Genomic DNA, 15,726 nt, shown 5'->3' with positions numbered 1-15,726 from the left:
AATTTGTTACTGTTAATAGTCGCAAGTGTATTGTGGGATAGTTTCTCTTTGTTCGTTAAATAAAACAAACCTGGTGTTAAGTTAAAAAAATTATCGTTTTTGAATTAGGTATTAATAGAATTGTGAATGAACCTAGAAATAAATACGTTTAATCTGAGCTGATTTATGACATTAAATAGATGGTTCATTAAAATAGGTACTCTTTCACACAGTAGGTTAATCATTATGCCCGCGTCACACTGTCCCGATTTTTGCGCCGATGGCAACACGATTATGAAAATTTCAAAATCGGGACTGATCGTATCCAGATCGGGCTATTCGTATTGCCATCTTTAACCATCGTAGAACCATCGACCACTTTTTCTAGCCTTCGGGGACAACTTCGGGAAGGGCTCTAAATTTTTTAACATGTTAAAAAATTCCCGAAGCTGCGTCCGATGTTGAGGGTTTGTATTGAGTTCGTATCACCATCCTCACCATCGTAATGTCACCGGGAATGCATCTTTTAACATCGTATTGCATTCGTGTTTCCCTCGTTTCCCTCGTGAAGTTTTGACATTTCGATGTCTACACGAATGAATCACGAGGCTACCCGAAGGTCTTACGATGGCAACACGACTTCGTGAAGACCTCGTAATCCCGTCGTGTTGCTATCGAATAAAAGTACGAAGTCGACAAGATGGAACTACGACGGCAATAAATCCAGCTAAATGTAAGTTAATTTCCGCGTTAAAATACATTTAAAGTGCCATGCGCGATATGCACTGGTCGGTCTAGTACGACCGTTTAGAAATTTAAGACGTTCACAAAACATGGAGCTCATATCATATGATTCTATGAGAACAAGAAAGACGACAGCATTGTTTCTATTAATTTAAATGGAACAAGAAGAGCAGCTATTACAGTCTCAGGATTTACTTTTACAAGTAAAATATTATTTTTTGTCAATTTTTCATATAAAGTAACATAATGAAAATCATAAACGCGCCTCGTACACCAACACTACAGGTGAAACCAACTTTTTCTTCATTATTCTGATTTTTTCATGTATCATCTGAGTTGTTGTCACACGAATGCTTACTCCATAACCATTTTGTTTTCTATATGTCATATTTTGCCGCATTTGTTGCTTTACCCACATCAATCTTTTTTTCTATATTATTATGATATTCTCCTGGAAAGAGCTCTTTTTGAATAAAAAGGATCAATGAACCCATTTACTTACCTTTAAGATAGATCAGTAAACATGGGAATAATTATGGGTGTACACGACGTTTTTTCGACATCGTATGACCATCTTGCCATCATCGTAATCCACCGTGTAGCCTTCGTAATCCATCGTGTAGTCTTTGTGATCCATCGTATAGGCTTCGGCTGAGGTATGAAGCTTAAATACCCGTCTTCGGTTAACCTTCGTATGTCCATCTTTTGCTATCGTATATTATTTTGGCACCATCGTATAGACTTCGTTATTCATCGTATTTGCTTCGGTCACTTTTTGGTATTTTAACGAGATCGGGACCAACTTCGTACGAACTTACAATTTTCGCATTCGGGTGTCCATCGTATATAAAAATCGGGACAGTGTGACGCGGGCATTATGGATCGTCCTAAAATATTTAATTGAAAAATAAACAATTTACTTACACTGACGATTAATTTAGGACTGTATTAAAAGATTATTGATAGAGGCATCTCGAATGTAGCTATTTATAGTTACTGGGTTGACAAAATGTGAAAAAAAATTGGCGGGATTTAAAATGTTTGTAAGTGCTAAACCCTCACCAAATGTGTAGCCGTTTTACATAAAAGAATCCAGTCACAGGAATGGATTTTAATTTCCACGTAAGATGCTTTTTAGGGACAAAGAAAACCTCACTTCATAAGTAATGATATATTTGATGAAATATGTAACTCATTTTTTTGGCACAATCTAAGACATAAACAGACTGTAAGGAACGTACATTTAGTACATTCTGACTATAAACAGACATACTGATCTTCTCCCTCAGCTATTTAAGTGGGTTGTTTGTAGCAAGAAATGCAGAATGGTTAAGTTGGAAACTTCACTGTCGCCATTATGATTTGTTGAACCCTAACAGAGGATTTTTCACAAATTATCAAAATCTTTCCTATCGTTGATATGCACAATCTGTCTACTCTTTCTCAAGACATCCCCGAATATTACTGATGCATCAGAAATTTTTACGACAGGTGCTAGGAGTAGAACAGATACGGTAACTCCCCTCGCGAACCACTTTAATTTCATTACGATTTTATGTTTGCATCGAAGTTTTCAACAATATAAAAATTAAGAATGGAAATGAGGAATGTGTCAAAAAGACAACAACTCGACCATAGTACAGACAACAGCAGAAGGTCACCAATAGGTCATCAATGCAGCGAGAAATTCCCGCACCCGGAGGCGTTCGTCCGTTGGCCCCCTAAACGAATATATTCACGTTATGCCTTGTTGTAAGTGTATTGTGAGTATGGTGATTTTCTGATTTTAAATCTGCATAGTTGTCGATTTTACCCACTTGTTTTAACAAGTATATTTTACGGACTGTTATTCATTTACTTGTTATATAGATTGATTGTATATAAGTTACTAATCCTTTCTACTATTTAGTGTTATAAAAAATACTATTTTCGAGAGATATTGCTGATTGTAACAGTCTCCATGTTCTACACATCATTTATTGTCTCAAAGTTCATATCTACATGAATTCTTTTCTCTTTTGGTTGTGTATGTGTTCGTTTTCCATCTTTTTTATTCTGTTTTTTTTACTTATAATGTAATTTCATGACACTACACTATCTGGAAATTCCGGTATTGATGAAACGGAATATAAGAAAAAATGGCCCTTAAAACCAGATATATATTTCATTGTTTAATTTGATAATTGGTTTCCACATTGTCGATGGCTAATGCTCTCAACATAAATTGAACTTATCTAAGTCCATTACATATGTTACAAATGTAGAATAATTATATATTGTTTATGGAAACCGAAGTCAACAGATAACCTTATGATAGGTCAATGGGAACATTTTCCACTGAATTTTATTGTCTTTGAACTATTCAACAGTTTTATCATGTTCTTTACATTTAAGTTCACAGTTATGAATCATCCGTTTCACAGATGATAGTATACATGTTTCTATTGTCATAGCTACACTCCTGTTTCCTTTTCACGAATATGACTGACTAAACTAGACTTATTACCGGGTCATTACACTTATAACACGTGCATCACGAAGGGTTCCACATGAGAATCAGATCTGTTGACAATTCCGGATCCTGAGATTATTCCGAGTGTTTGGCTGGGTTCGTATTTTCGGTTGTGTTTTGAGTCTTTTTCTAGACATGGGGTTGTCAGTCTATTTTTGATTTGTGAGTTTAAATGCCCATCTGGTATATTTCGCCCATCTTTTTTATGGTGGAAATAATTTGAAATTTGTTCCTACCAGTTGTCATTCAAGTAAAGATTCATTGTTTATTGCTTTAAATTTGATAGATAAATCCTTTTCACTGATGATTTGTGTTCAGTGCATCGTTTCTTGTAAACAATTTATCACTTCCGGTTTTGCTTCACTACACGTGGAGGCAAATTTACAATGTTGTTTATCATACAATATGCTCTGTCATCAAAGAAATTCTAGTTGTGTTTTTTACTAATGTTATTCTAAATACACAACTAAAGCTAAGTTTGTGTCACAGAGATGTAAAATATCGTTTGAAGTTAGATTTTGACTGAAAAGTTACGCTCCGTTCAAATTACTACAATCAAGAAATAACAACTGAACAAAGCAGACTTGTTTATAATGTTATCTCACAGAGAATGGATGTTTACTTCTTATATTTCACTCAGAGTGTATACACCACACGGTTTCAAACTTGGTATAGAGTTTCAACAGGGTAATTACAAGTTACAATTGGAAACTTTACAGGAGGATTGAAGACACAATACAGACAGTCGGAAGCCTATTCATAGCCAAAGGAGTCTGCAGGAATACAAAATACTTCTCCCAGTTGAAAGTGGTAGGTTAAACAACATGATTACCTTTTTTATAAAATGTGGAATAAAAGTACATTTATAAAATAGGATGTTTTTACTTTTTTGGAAAAGAAGGGGGGCATGACTCAATTTTGTATTTGTTCAAGTGTTTATTTGGTTCCATGTACATGTATGTCAGGTGACCAATAGCTTTCAAGTTGCTGGTCCCAGTGAAATGCTAGTCATGAAGTCATGACAGTCAATTACAGATAGATTATTTATTTTAATTTTATTAATATTAAATAAATCTAACTATTTCAAATATCCAAATAGGAAGATTTGGAATGATTGCCATTCGCCCCAGTACCTGTTTGCCCTGATACCTGTTCACCTGTCACAGAATAGCAGTTCCATCATAATATAAGTTCCAAATAGAAACACTATTCTGGATTATTATTTTCAATGGAATAAATATTACAGAAAATGTTCCTAACAAAATAAATGGTATACAATGTATGTTCCAACAGGCACAGATTTTATTGCCATTGTTGATAACAAAGTTTCCATTGGAACTTCTGTAAGGTGAAACAAATATTTGTTGACACGCCCAGGGTCCATTCGCCCTGATTTTGATTTTTTTCCCCATAAGGTTTTCTAGTTTCTTTGTTTATTATGACTATTATATTAACAAAAGATGATGAAATTTTGTTGAAAAATTACCCTAATAATTGTATAGCCTAAACCAATTTATTATTTTTCATTTGATTTGTTTTGTCATTGATCAATAATTGATAAAAAAAAATTCAGCTGCTTTTAAATATTTCCATGATAGAGTTTTCATAAATGTAAAGAATTAAAATATCTTTATTTAACTTCAACGCCCTCAATATTATTTTTTTAGTAGGGCGAACAGACTTTATGGGCAAATGAACCCAGGGTGAACATGTTACTGTCATTAACACTATACATCCTTCAACAATGAGTTAATCCATACTGCATGTATACATGGTATTGTATCTAAATAACCTAGAAATAACAAATGTAAAGCATTCCAAACAGAAAACTATTGAACGGTCTGATTTAAATCATTTTTTTATATAAAAAACAAATGCCGGTATGATATATATGATATATATACAATGTACAACATTTAGTAAGTACATGTACATATTTACATTTATAAACAAAGGACAACCACATGCACTGAATTATATGTATTAAGGCTGCCTTTATCGTGTTTAAAGGAGTATATATGTCAATGTAAGTGAGTAATTTTTGTGATTTCTTGTTATCTTTTATGTTATTTTATTTGCCATTTACATGTAGTTGTATATTGGGAATTTATGGACGCAACTTAACAATGACAATGAAAGACTTGGATTGCCTGAAACTTTCAGAAATTTTCAATATCTTGATTACAATGTCATGATGCCTTTGCATTGTGAAACTATTTTTCTTAATATGTCAGAGTGAGCAACAGTCAGCAACTGAAATTATACGTACATTGTTTTTACTGTATTTTTATTTGTTATGTATTCACTTTTTTTCGTATTCCTAATTAAGCAAATATATATACAAAAATATGCTAACATGTTTAACCCCGCCACATTATTTATGTATGTGCCTGTCCCAAGTCAGGAGCCTGTAAATCAGTAGTTGTCGTTTGTTTATGTGTTACATATTTGTTTTTCGTTAATTTTTTTTTACATAAATAAGGCCGTTAGTTTTCTCGTTTGAATTATTTTACATTGTCCTATCGGGGCCTTTTATAGCTGACTATCTGGTGTGTGCTTTGCTCATTGTTGAAGGCCGTACGGTGACCTATAGTTGTTAATGTGTATGTCATTTTGCTCTTTTATGGATAGTTGTCTCATTGGCAATCATACCACATCTTCTTTTTTTATAATTGAGAAAAGGTACGAAGGTTAATATTGAGAACGGAAATAAATGGGGAATGTGTCAAAGAGACAACAACCCGACTATAGACACATGATATAACAGACAGGTCACCAGTAGGTCTTCAATGCAGTGAAAAATTCCTCTGCCAGAGGTGTTTTCCAACTGGCCCCTAAACAAGTATGACATTTGATTTCTATTATTTTTTTCTTACATTTATTTTTAACATGATCATACATTGTCATACATGTACCATTATTACAATATTTTCATTTCTGTTTTGCAGATTTTCTAGAGGAACTACATATTGAGTTACATAACAGACATAGAGCTATCACAGTCACAGTACTTATAATGTCTTTGAAGCAGCATTTATTAGACATCAACTGGACCATACAATTTTTGCCATAATCCTTCAAGTGGTTTGTATAGAAGGGACTGAATTGGCTTGTGTGTGTCTGCATCTTAAAACATGTTAAGGAAGAGACTTGATTGACTAATTGTAAAAACCAAAATTTTATAGAATTATAAAGAAAATAATGCTAACTGATTTTTGTATTGCCTGTGAAAATAGAGCTCTATATATGGGAGACTTAAAGATTTACTGATTACTATCTGGCTGCAGCAGTGTAAACTATTTCTATAAAGCTTTATATTTTAAATGGGAGAAGACATAGACGATTTGTGGAGAGGGCTTACATAGGCTATGCCTGTTGCCCAATCCAATTCAATTTATTTGAATAAAATATTGTTTAAACTAAACTAAACATAGACGATTCAAACTTTTTATGCAGATACCTTATGCTAATAAGTTTCCTTCTGTCAGGTGTCCATTTTCCTTTAGAACATTTTCATGTTTCAACAAAACCATAAAAATATACCTACCATATATATATGATCTGCTCTTGATTTTATTTTCATCTTTCATTGGTCAATGTTAAGTTTTGTGTTTTGGTATGCTTTTCAATTATCATAAGCAAAACAAGATACTACTACTTTAGTGTACTGAAGTGAACAATTGTAAGGTGTACATGTCTGTCTGACCTTGACCGCAATGGCTAATTGTCATGGATCTTTAAAAAATGTTAAGTTGATGAGATACATGTGTATTCTGATCCTATAGAGCAACCAATGTGTTGTCCTTTTAAGAAACAGTGTTGAGCTTTATCTTGAACCATTACTACTATATTGATAGGGTTCATACCCCCTTTTTTTGTCCAAATTTAACATTTATTCTCAAGAAAAATAAGGGAAAATGCTATTCCTTGCACTACCAACATAACTGAAAAGCTTTCATTGATTAAATATAGAGCTTAAGGGGGCTCGCAAGTCTAAATCAATTTTTTTATTATAGGATTTTTCTATAAATGAACTTTATCTAATACTTAATAGAAAAATGAAATAAAAAATGGGGTCACCGTTCATTTACGCTCACAATCTGCCTTTGAATGAAGCATACATTTTTGTTAATGTCCCTTTTTTCTGTTGAACTATGATCAGGAAAAAATAGCGGTAATATCGAAATAAAAAAATAAAAAAATTACAGAAATAGCTTAAATTTTACAATTATTTAGTTTATGTACAGCTTATTCGAAAACAACAATACAAAATATAGGTAACCGATGAGTTAAAAAAGATATTTCTTTTTCAATGCCAAAAAGTGGCATTTTTGCACCAAAGGGAGATTCGGAGCTTTTTCAATATCTACATTTTAAAAGTCACCTGGGGCCAACAAAATTTTTTTTGTTTGGAATGACTTTTGTACCATATGATAAAATAACAACTACTAATAGTCTAGTCAAAATAGATGAAAAATGTCGCCAACCTCAAAAAAATTGCAACAGAATTATTTTTGGTATTTTTCAAATCTAAAAGGCTTTCTTTGTAACATACTAAAAGTCTACCAAGATATCTGAGTGGGAAAATGGATTTTTTGGGTGAAAAATAGCAAAATTTGACAAAAATAGTGAAAAACTGGGAAAAGCTTGTTAAACATTCATTTTTGATGATAATAATTTCAAATCAAAAGTTTTACAACAGGTTATACAGTGTTTATGAAATATTATAATAAAAAAAATAGTTTTTGTTTTGTTAACATGAAATTTTAGGTGAAAACATCCGATTTTTGTTGGAATTTGAGATCTTCAAAGCGTGAATTGATTACCAACAGGACTGGGAAAATATAAATATTGGTAATAGAGGTTCATTTGATAGTTCAAAAAAGATAAAAACCTTTATTCTAATCACTCCAAAACTTTACAGGAATTTTTAATAGGGTAAATGGTGATTTTGGGTAAAATATAGCAAAATCATCAAAAAATCGTTAAAAACTGGAAAAACACCAATTTGGAATTTTAACTGTTTTTAAATCACTCCAAAAATTAAAAAATGCAAATCTTAATAGAATAATAATCAGAACAAACAAAATTCATTGTAAAACAAATTTGTAAATAACTGATTTTGTGTTAAAAAAAAAAGAGCAAAATATTTGCCCCAAAATTGACAAAACTAGAAAAAAAATGACAAAATTCATAGTTTTTTTCAGAAATCAATTAAGATCTCCGATAACATTAATTTCTTTATATGAAAAAGTGCAATGATTAGATTCATACTATTTTAACCAACAAGAGATGTTAAGCGAAAATCATAGATTTGTTGACCATACATAATGAGAGGTATTAAAAAGTATCATTGACCAAAACGGATGATTTAAAAGTAAATGACAAGATACATGGAAACATTGTTTTTAAAGATTATTCCATAGTTTTTTGTATACAACAAATATCATTTCATCAGTAAAGTCAGATTCAGCAATGGGAACAGTATTAGAAAAACTCAAAACACAACATTCACCGCATCCTACCGATCATTTTGTCTACAGACATATTATTTGGTGTTGCAGATTTGCTTACATTTGCATCTTACAATGTTAAAACTTTATCAGTTGCAGGAGGAAGTTCAATCAAAATTGGACGAAGTTTTCCACGTGAAATTTACTAATCTTTGTCTGCATGGTCTGTAGGATCTATGTCAACTTCTTCTTACATCCATTTTTGGCACCGATAATACATTCGAAGACTATGAAATTGCCCTGAATCAGATGCTTCTTCTCCTGCTTTGGTGATATCTGCTTTAATAAAGCATTATTCATTAAAACTTGACATGCGTTTTCAGATATCCTTGGTTAAGTGTTTTTAACACATGTCTTTACTTACTAACTTAGTCCTTACTATGCCTTACGGCACATAGGACAAGGACAAGTTTCCTCCACTCTCCTCGGTTGTTTGCTTTTCTTTCCACTTTGCCCCAGATATATCCTCTATCCTTTAGCTCATTTTCTATGGTGCGTCTTTATGTTGTTTGAGGTCGGCCTCTTTTTCTTTTTTCCTCTGGTGTCCATCTAAGGGCTACCTTGGTCATGTCATCAGATGTTTTGCGTATAACATGACCAAGCCATCGCCAGCTTTTTTATATCAGCAAAGTCTCCATGTCCTTGGTGCTGGTCATCTCATGTAGGTCTTTGTTGGAGATTTTGTTTAGCCAGAATATTTTCATTATTTTCCTCAGACATCTTTTATAGTAGCCTGTTGATATCTTTCTCAGTCATTATCCGGCACTCTGAGCCATATATGAGTACAGAAAGTACACAGCTGTTATAGAGCCTGAGCTTGGTCTTCTTTGAAAAGGCTGTTGTTTTCCAGATGTTGCCTAGTCTAATGAATGCGGATCTAGCTTTTCCTATTCTGATCTTTATATCTCTTTCAGCACCACCTTCTGTTGTAACTTGTAATACAACTGCCTAGATAATTAAATGAATCTACTGTTTCCAGCTGTTTTCCTTCTATAAATATGATAGAATGTCTTTCTGAATTGAGGTACATAAGCTTTGTCTTTTTTGGCATTGATCTTAAGTCCAATCATTTTAGCTGTTTCTTTTAGCTTTTTGGTCTTCTCCTTCATATGGTCTTTGGTATGGGATAAAAGTGCTAAATCATCAGCATAGTCTCTGTCCTGTGGTACAAAGTGTCCATCTCAGTCCATTGTTACTTTCTGCTGGGGTTGTTCACATTACCCAATCAATAGCAATTATGAACAGCACATATGACATAACACATCCTTGTCTTACTACTGCTTTTACAAGGAAACTAGTGTTAGCTTCAGAGTTGATGGTACTTGAGAAATTTGTATAGAACTGCTTGATGAGATGCACTATTTTACCTGGTATTCCATAGTTTCTCAGAACTACCCTAAAGACTTTCCCGGTGTAAGCTGCCAAACGCTTTCTCGAAGTCCACAAAATTTTTCTGCCACTCATGACACTGTTCTCAGTTGTTACGTAGGACCAATATGTGGTCTATGCAGCCTCTACCTTTTCTGAAACCAGCTTGTTCTTGTCGTAGTTTCTTATCAACAGCCTCTATAATTCTTGATATTAAAATTATGCAGAAAACCTTACTTGGAATGGATAGTAAGGTGATTCCTCTCCAAATATTGCAGTAAGTTAAGTCTCCTGATTTTGATATTGTTATAATGTTGCCTTCAGAGCAACTGTTAGGAATAACAGCTTGTTCCCATATTTTCATGAATACTGGGTGTACAATATCCACTGCTAGCACTGTATATATCTTAAAAAGTTCTGCATTTAGTTGGTCTATGCCAGGTGATTTTTTGCTTTTCAAGCTTTTAATGGCTGCCTGTATTTCTTGTTTTGAATGTGGATCTGTGTCTATTTCAAGGTCTAAGGGTGCCTCAAGAAAAATTGCTAGATTATCTGGTTCTTTTCTTTTAAGATCTTCTTGAAAATGTTCCTTCCATCTCAAATATTGATCTCGTTCTGTTGTTAGCATATTGTTGTTTTTGTCTTTAATTGGCATATCAATTTTAGCTTTTTTATCACTTAATTGTTTAGTTACTGTGGATTCATTTATTTTCGTGGATTGCTGAAAACTTGCATTTTCGTGGATATTTGATTTCATGGTTTTGCCGGTCTCTGTATACAAAGCCCATTGGTATTATGCTGTCCGTTGAATATTTGATTTCGTGGTGCATATGTACCCATGAAACCCACGAAATTAGTTTCCAACGAATAATAATGAATCCACAGTACTTGATAAATCTGTCCCATTCTCTGCCCCTGGTTAGACCTCCACAAGATTTGACACTTCTCATCAATATTTGTTCTATAGTCAAATCTGTAGAAAGACCACTCCATAAACGGTCTGTTGTATGTAGTATTGATGAAGAAACAAGAATGTGTCCCCAGTACACGAATGCCCCACTCGCACTATCATTTTCTATGTTCAGTGGACCGTGAAATTGGGGTAAACCTCTAATTTGGCATTAAAATTTAAAAGATCATATCATAGGGAACATGTATACTAAGTTTGAAGTCGATTGGACTTCAACTTCATCAAAAACTACCTTGACCAAAAACTTTAACCTGAAGCGGGACAGACGGATGAACGAACGGACGGACAAATGAACGGACAGACGGACGGACGAACGGACGCACAGACCAGAAAACATAATGCCCCTCTACAATCGTAGGTGGGGCATAAAAAATCTATTATCCATTACTAAAAAGGAACTTTTCATGTCAAACAGTCAAAACAAACAAGCTCCTTGGTTTTCCCGTTTGAATGGTTTTACACTAGTAATTTTGGGGCCCTTTATAGCTTGTTGTTCGGTGTGAGTCAAGGCTCCGTGTTGAAGGCCGTACATTGACCTATAATGGTTTACTTTTATAAATTGTTATTTGGATGGAGAGTTGTCTCATTGGCACTCACACCACATCTTCCTATATCTTATTAACGTGCTTTGTGACAAGCTAAAAGATAATAACATTAGATGTAAGAATGTGATTGGTGATGCAGATTGTGCAAACAGCTTTGGATTGTGCTTTGTCTTTAGTAGTCATAGTAAATGGTGAAGATATGGATCTATTAATGTTACTTATTCATCATGTTAATCAGCAGTGCAAACGGGTTATTTTTAAATATGAATAAATGACAATCAACCAAACGATTGAAAATATGGAATATAAAACAGTCTAAAGGATTTCTTAGGGATGATGTTTGTAATTTGTTGCTCTTTTTGCATTCTATAACAGGTTGAGACTCATCATCTAGGCTTTTTGGAATAAGCAAAGGACTTCCATTAAGATCAAGTTTTCATGAATAAGGCTTCATTAAAGCAGATATCATCAAAGCAGGAGAAGAAGTGTTCACATGTATATATGGAGGACTTCCTGTAGAAGGACTTGACATTCTTCTCTGGAGAAAATTCAAATCTATAGTAATTACTGGAAACACATTGGATCAGGTTAAAAGTTTACCACCAAAATAAGATTCAGGGCAATTTCATAGCCTTCGAGTGTATTATCAGAAGAAGTTGACATAGATCCTGCAGACCATGCAGACTATGATTGGGAAATCAAACATGGAAAACTTTATCCAATTTAATGGAACTTCCACCTGCTCTGATAAGCTTCTTAACATTTAAATATTAGTTGCAACTGTAAACAAACTGTGACACGAAATGATGTGTCTGTTGAAAAAATGGTTTCTGAAAAATATAAATTCTGTATTTTTTCAAGTTTTCGACGATTTTTTGACAAATTTAGCTTTTTCACCTAAAATCAGTTATTTTACAATTGTTTTACGATGAATTTTGTTTGTTCTGATTATAATTATATTAAGATTTCCGTTTTTCTATTTTGGAGTGATTCAAAAACAGGTAAAACTCCAAATTGGTGTTTTTCCAGTTTTTAACGATTTTTGATTGATTTTACTATATTTTACCCAAAATCATCATTTACCCAATAAGGAATTGCTGTAAAGTTTATGAATGATTAAAATAAAGTTTTTTTGTCTTTTTTAAAGAATAAAATGAACTTCTATTATCATTTTTTATATTATCCTGTCCGTTTTGGCAATCAATTCACACTATGTGAATCTCAAATTCCAACAAAAATTGGATGTTTTCACCTAAAATTTCATGTTTATAAAAAAAAACTATTTTTTTGTTATTTCATTTCATAAACATTGTATAAACTGTTGTAAAACTTTTGATTTGAAATAATTATCATAAAAAATGAATGTTTAACAAGCTTTTCCCAGTTTTTCGCTATTTTTGACAAATTTTGCTATTTTTCACCCAAAAAATCCATTTTCCCACTCAGATATCTTGGTAGACTTTTGGTATGTTACAAAGAAATCCAATTTGAATCGAAAAATACCAAAACAAATTCTGTTGCAATTTTTTTGAGGTCAAATGCTATTTTGACTAGACTATAAAGGTAATAAATAAAATTTGTAATGAAAAATTAATGTTTAATTTTTTTCTAAAAATCTTATACCCGCGAGCCTCTTTTACTGTCAGAGTTAACATCAAGATTATTTCTAGGAAAAGGGCAGGGGGAGTGTCAATTATCTTCAAAGGGTTGTTTGAAAGATTTAAGTATAGCATCAATATTTAATATTTGTGCTCCTTACAATGATTTTGTACAGAAAAGGATAGTTTGAAAAAATATTGTTTAAGTTATTATAAACGAACATTTGGTAAATCTAGGCATTTGTCTCCATGACGACTACATTTCTTTCTCAACTTTTTTTTAAATTATTTTGAATAATTTGATGTTATTATGTATTACATGGAGAAAAAAATTTAAGAAAAATAAATGCTTCATTAAAAAATTTATCATTTCAAAGCATACATTTATCAAAAATGTGTAATTCTCAAAATCTGTGTGTTCTGTTTACATGGAAACTGGTAGCTTGTTTTTAGGATAATGATGAATAAGTAACTGTTTTCTTTACTTTGTTTCAATATTCAGGTGTTATACATGCTAAAAAGACACAATCAAATGAATTGTGCTATAAATACAAGAAAATAATTTAGCTTATTGTAAAAAAAAAAAGGCAAAAAAAAATAATGAGACAAAAAAACTTTTTTCCGAAAAATCTAAAGGTGGCTACAACGATTATTTTTGATATGATATAGATAAAGGTTCAATAAACAAATGCAAACAAACAGGTTATCAATAAGACCCTGCTCTTGGAAGAAAATAGAACTTGAAAAACGTAATTTTCACTCCTTTTGAGAAAATACAAAACTGTTACAATTGGTTGCCATGGAAACAAGAGTTGCCATAGTCACAACTACTGTTTATCAACTTCAATTTTTAGACCAAATTAATACGCAGTTTAATAAAAAAAAAATCTGTGATGAAAAACAGAATTTTTTAAGGTTTTAGGACTGAATTAAAGGGTTGTTATTGTGCCATCGTAACCATAGCTACCAAAATTAATGTACAACAAATGTGTAATTGTTATTTATTTTAGTTTCTTATCAAAATAGAACATATGAAGCCCAAAAAAGTCAATTTGACAAAATTCACTGTATCACCCTCTGCATGATTCTTAGGTGGAGCCATACATAAATACATTAAACAAAATAACAAATATTAAAGACTTTAATATTTTTTGATAAACAAAATTCTATTATTGACAGTTGCTTATGTGAAAAGCAACATCTAAAGGTCTGGGTAACCGGTGATAACATAAGGTGGTGGACATACTGGTTGACTACAGCATTTTCCCGCTAGTGCTGGGTTCCAGTGACAAACGTCAGGAAGATCCCATTTAGGACATCTGAAATGGAATAAAAGTTGATGAAATACTATATCTGTAAATGTGTTGTGTGCTATTCATATATCTGAACAAATTACAGTTGTTTTATATATCAAGTTTTCTAAGTACGATATTATCTATTCTTATAAAATTGTTTATCAGAGTTAAAGTGGTATATAAAAGCTAAGTTTCTCTCTACAATTTCCAAAAGGTGATTTACTCTGAAGTTTCAGCATTCCATAGCGAACAAGTTTTCTCTAATTTTTCTTTTTAATTGTTGAACACATATCTCCGAACTTGAGATCAAAGATACAACAAAGACATTTAAGTCCGTGTCATATATTGCCATACATGTAAAAAATGACAATTTAGGTCAGTTCGCGAGAGAAAAAAAAAATAGACGCCAAAATATTCGAGCCTAACTATTACAAACTTTCTGTGCAGCAACATTCTAGTAGTGCCTGTATATGGAGACTATCAATCATACTGGATACGTAATTCCAGAGCTTGCATTTTCTATAATGATTTCCTAGATAGAGGATTATTCATCCGCCAAGTAGCATAAATACAATTGCATGAACTCACAAAGAACTAACAGGAAACTGGCTCGGACGTCGCCCAGTATAAAAAGGTCCAAAACAGACGTCACCATTGACACGGTGTCGTCTGATAAGGCAGGTGTCCTCTCATCACCAGACATGACAAATATCCCAAACACGACTCATTCAGATCATCGTCCTAGTGACAACAGCAATATTACACATACACAGCCTTGTTCAGTTCTCCTGAAAGACATTTTGGTTTTTGATGACACAGTACAACACTGTCGCATTTCAAAATGTGAGACCAAAGGCTACAAAACTTGTGCTATTTTAATTATAGATGCTGAATTCACTAGCAATTTGACCAAGAAGTCATATTTTACCAGAAGTTACGATGATCTGAATTGTAAATCGATAAATGTCGTCTACGTTTAGAGTGCAACCTTTGCGGATTGGTATACGTCGGTGAAACGACAGGAAGGCTAAACAAACGTATGTGCGGTCATAGATCAGACATTAACCTCAATGCTAACGACATTCTATACCAGCATTTCAATCAGCCCGATCATTCCATCGTTTCTATGACAGTTTGAATTATCGAAAAAATATACCATAGCTCGAACAATCCTAATCTTTCAACGACTCTCCGTAGACAAA

The 15,726-nt window shown here is 32.8% G+C and overlaps 1 protein-coding gene across 1 annotated transcript in view; it reads right to left on the bottom strand.

Annotated features, from left to right (window-relative positions):
- Positions 1–14,352: 14,352 nt before the first annotated feature.
- Positions 14,353–15,726, bottom strand: part of LOC139523557 (uncharacterized) — a 102,605-nt gene continuing 101,231 nt past the window's right edge. The window contains exon 75 of the mRNA XM_071317674.1: positions 14,353–14,548. Coding sequence (XP_071173775.1) covers positions 14,431–14,548 — 118 coding nt within the window. The 3' untranslated portion in view covers positions 14,353–14,430. The remainder of the gene's footprint in view (positions 14,549–15,726) is intronic.

This window comes from Mytilus edulis, chromosome 5, assembly GCF_963676685.1.
Source record: "Mytilus edulis chromosome 5, xbMytEdul2.2, whole genome shotgun sequence".
Lineage (NCBI taxonomy): Eukaryota > Metazoa > Mollusca > Bivalvia > Mytilida > Mytilidae > Mytilus > Mytilus edulis.
This window is presented reverse-complemented; position numbering and strand designations above follow the sequence as displayed.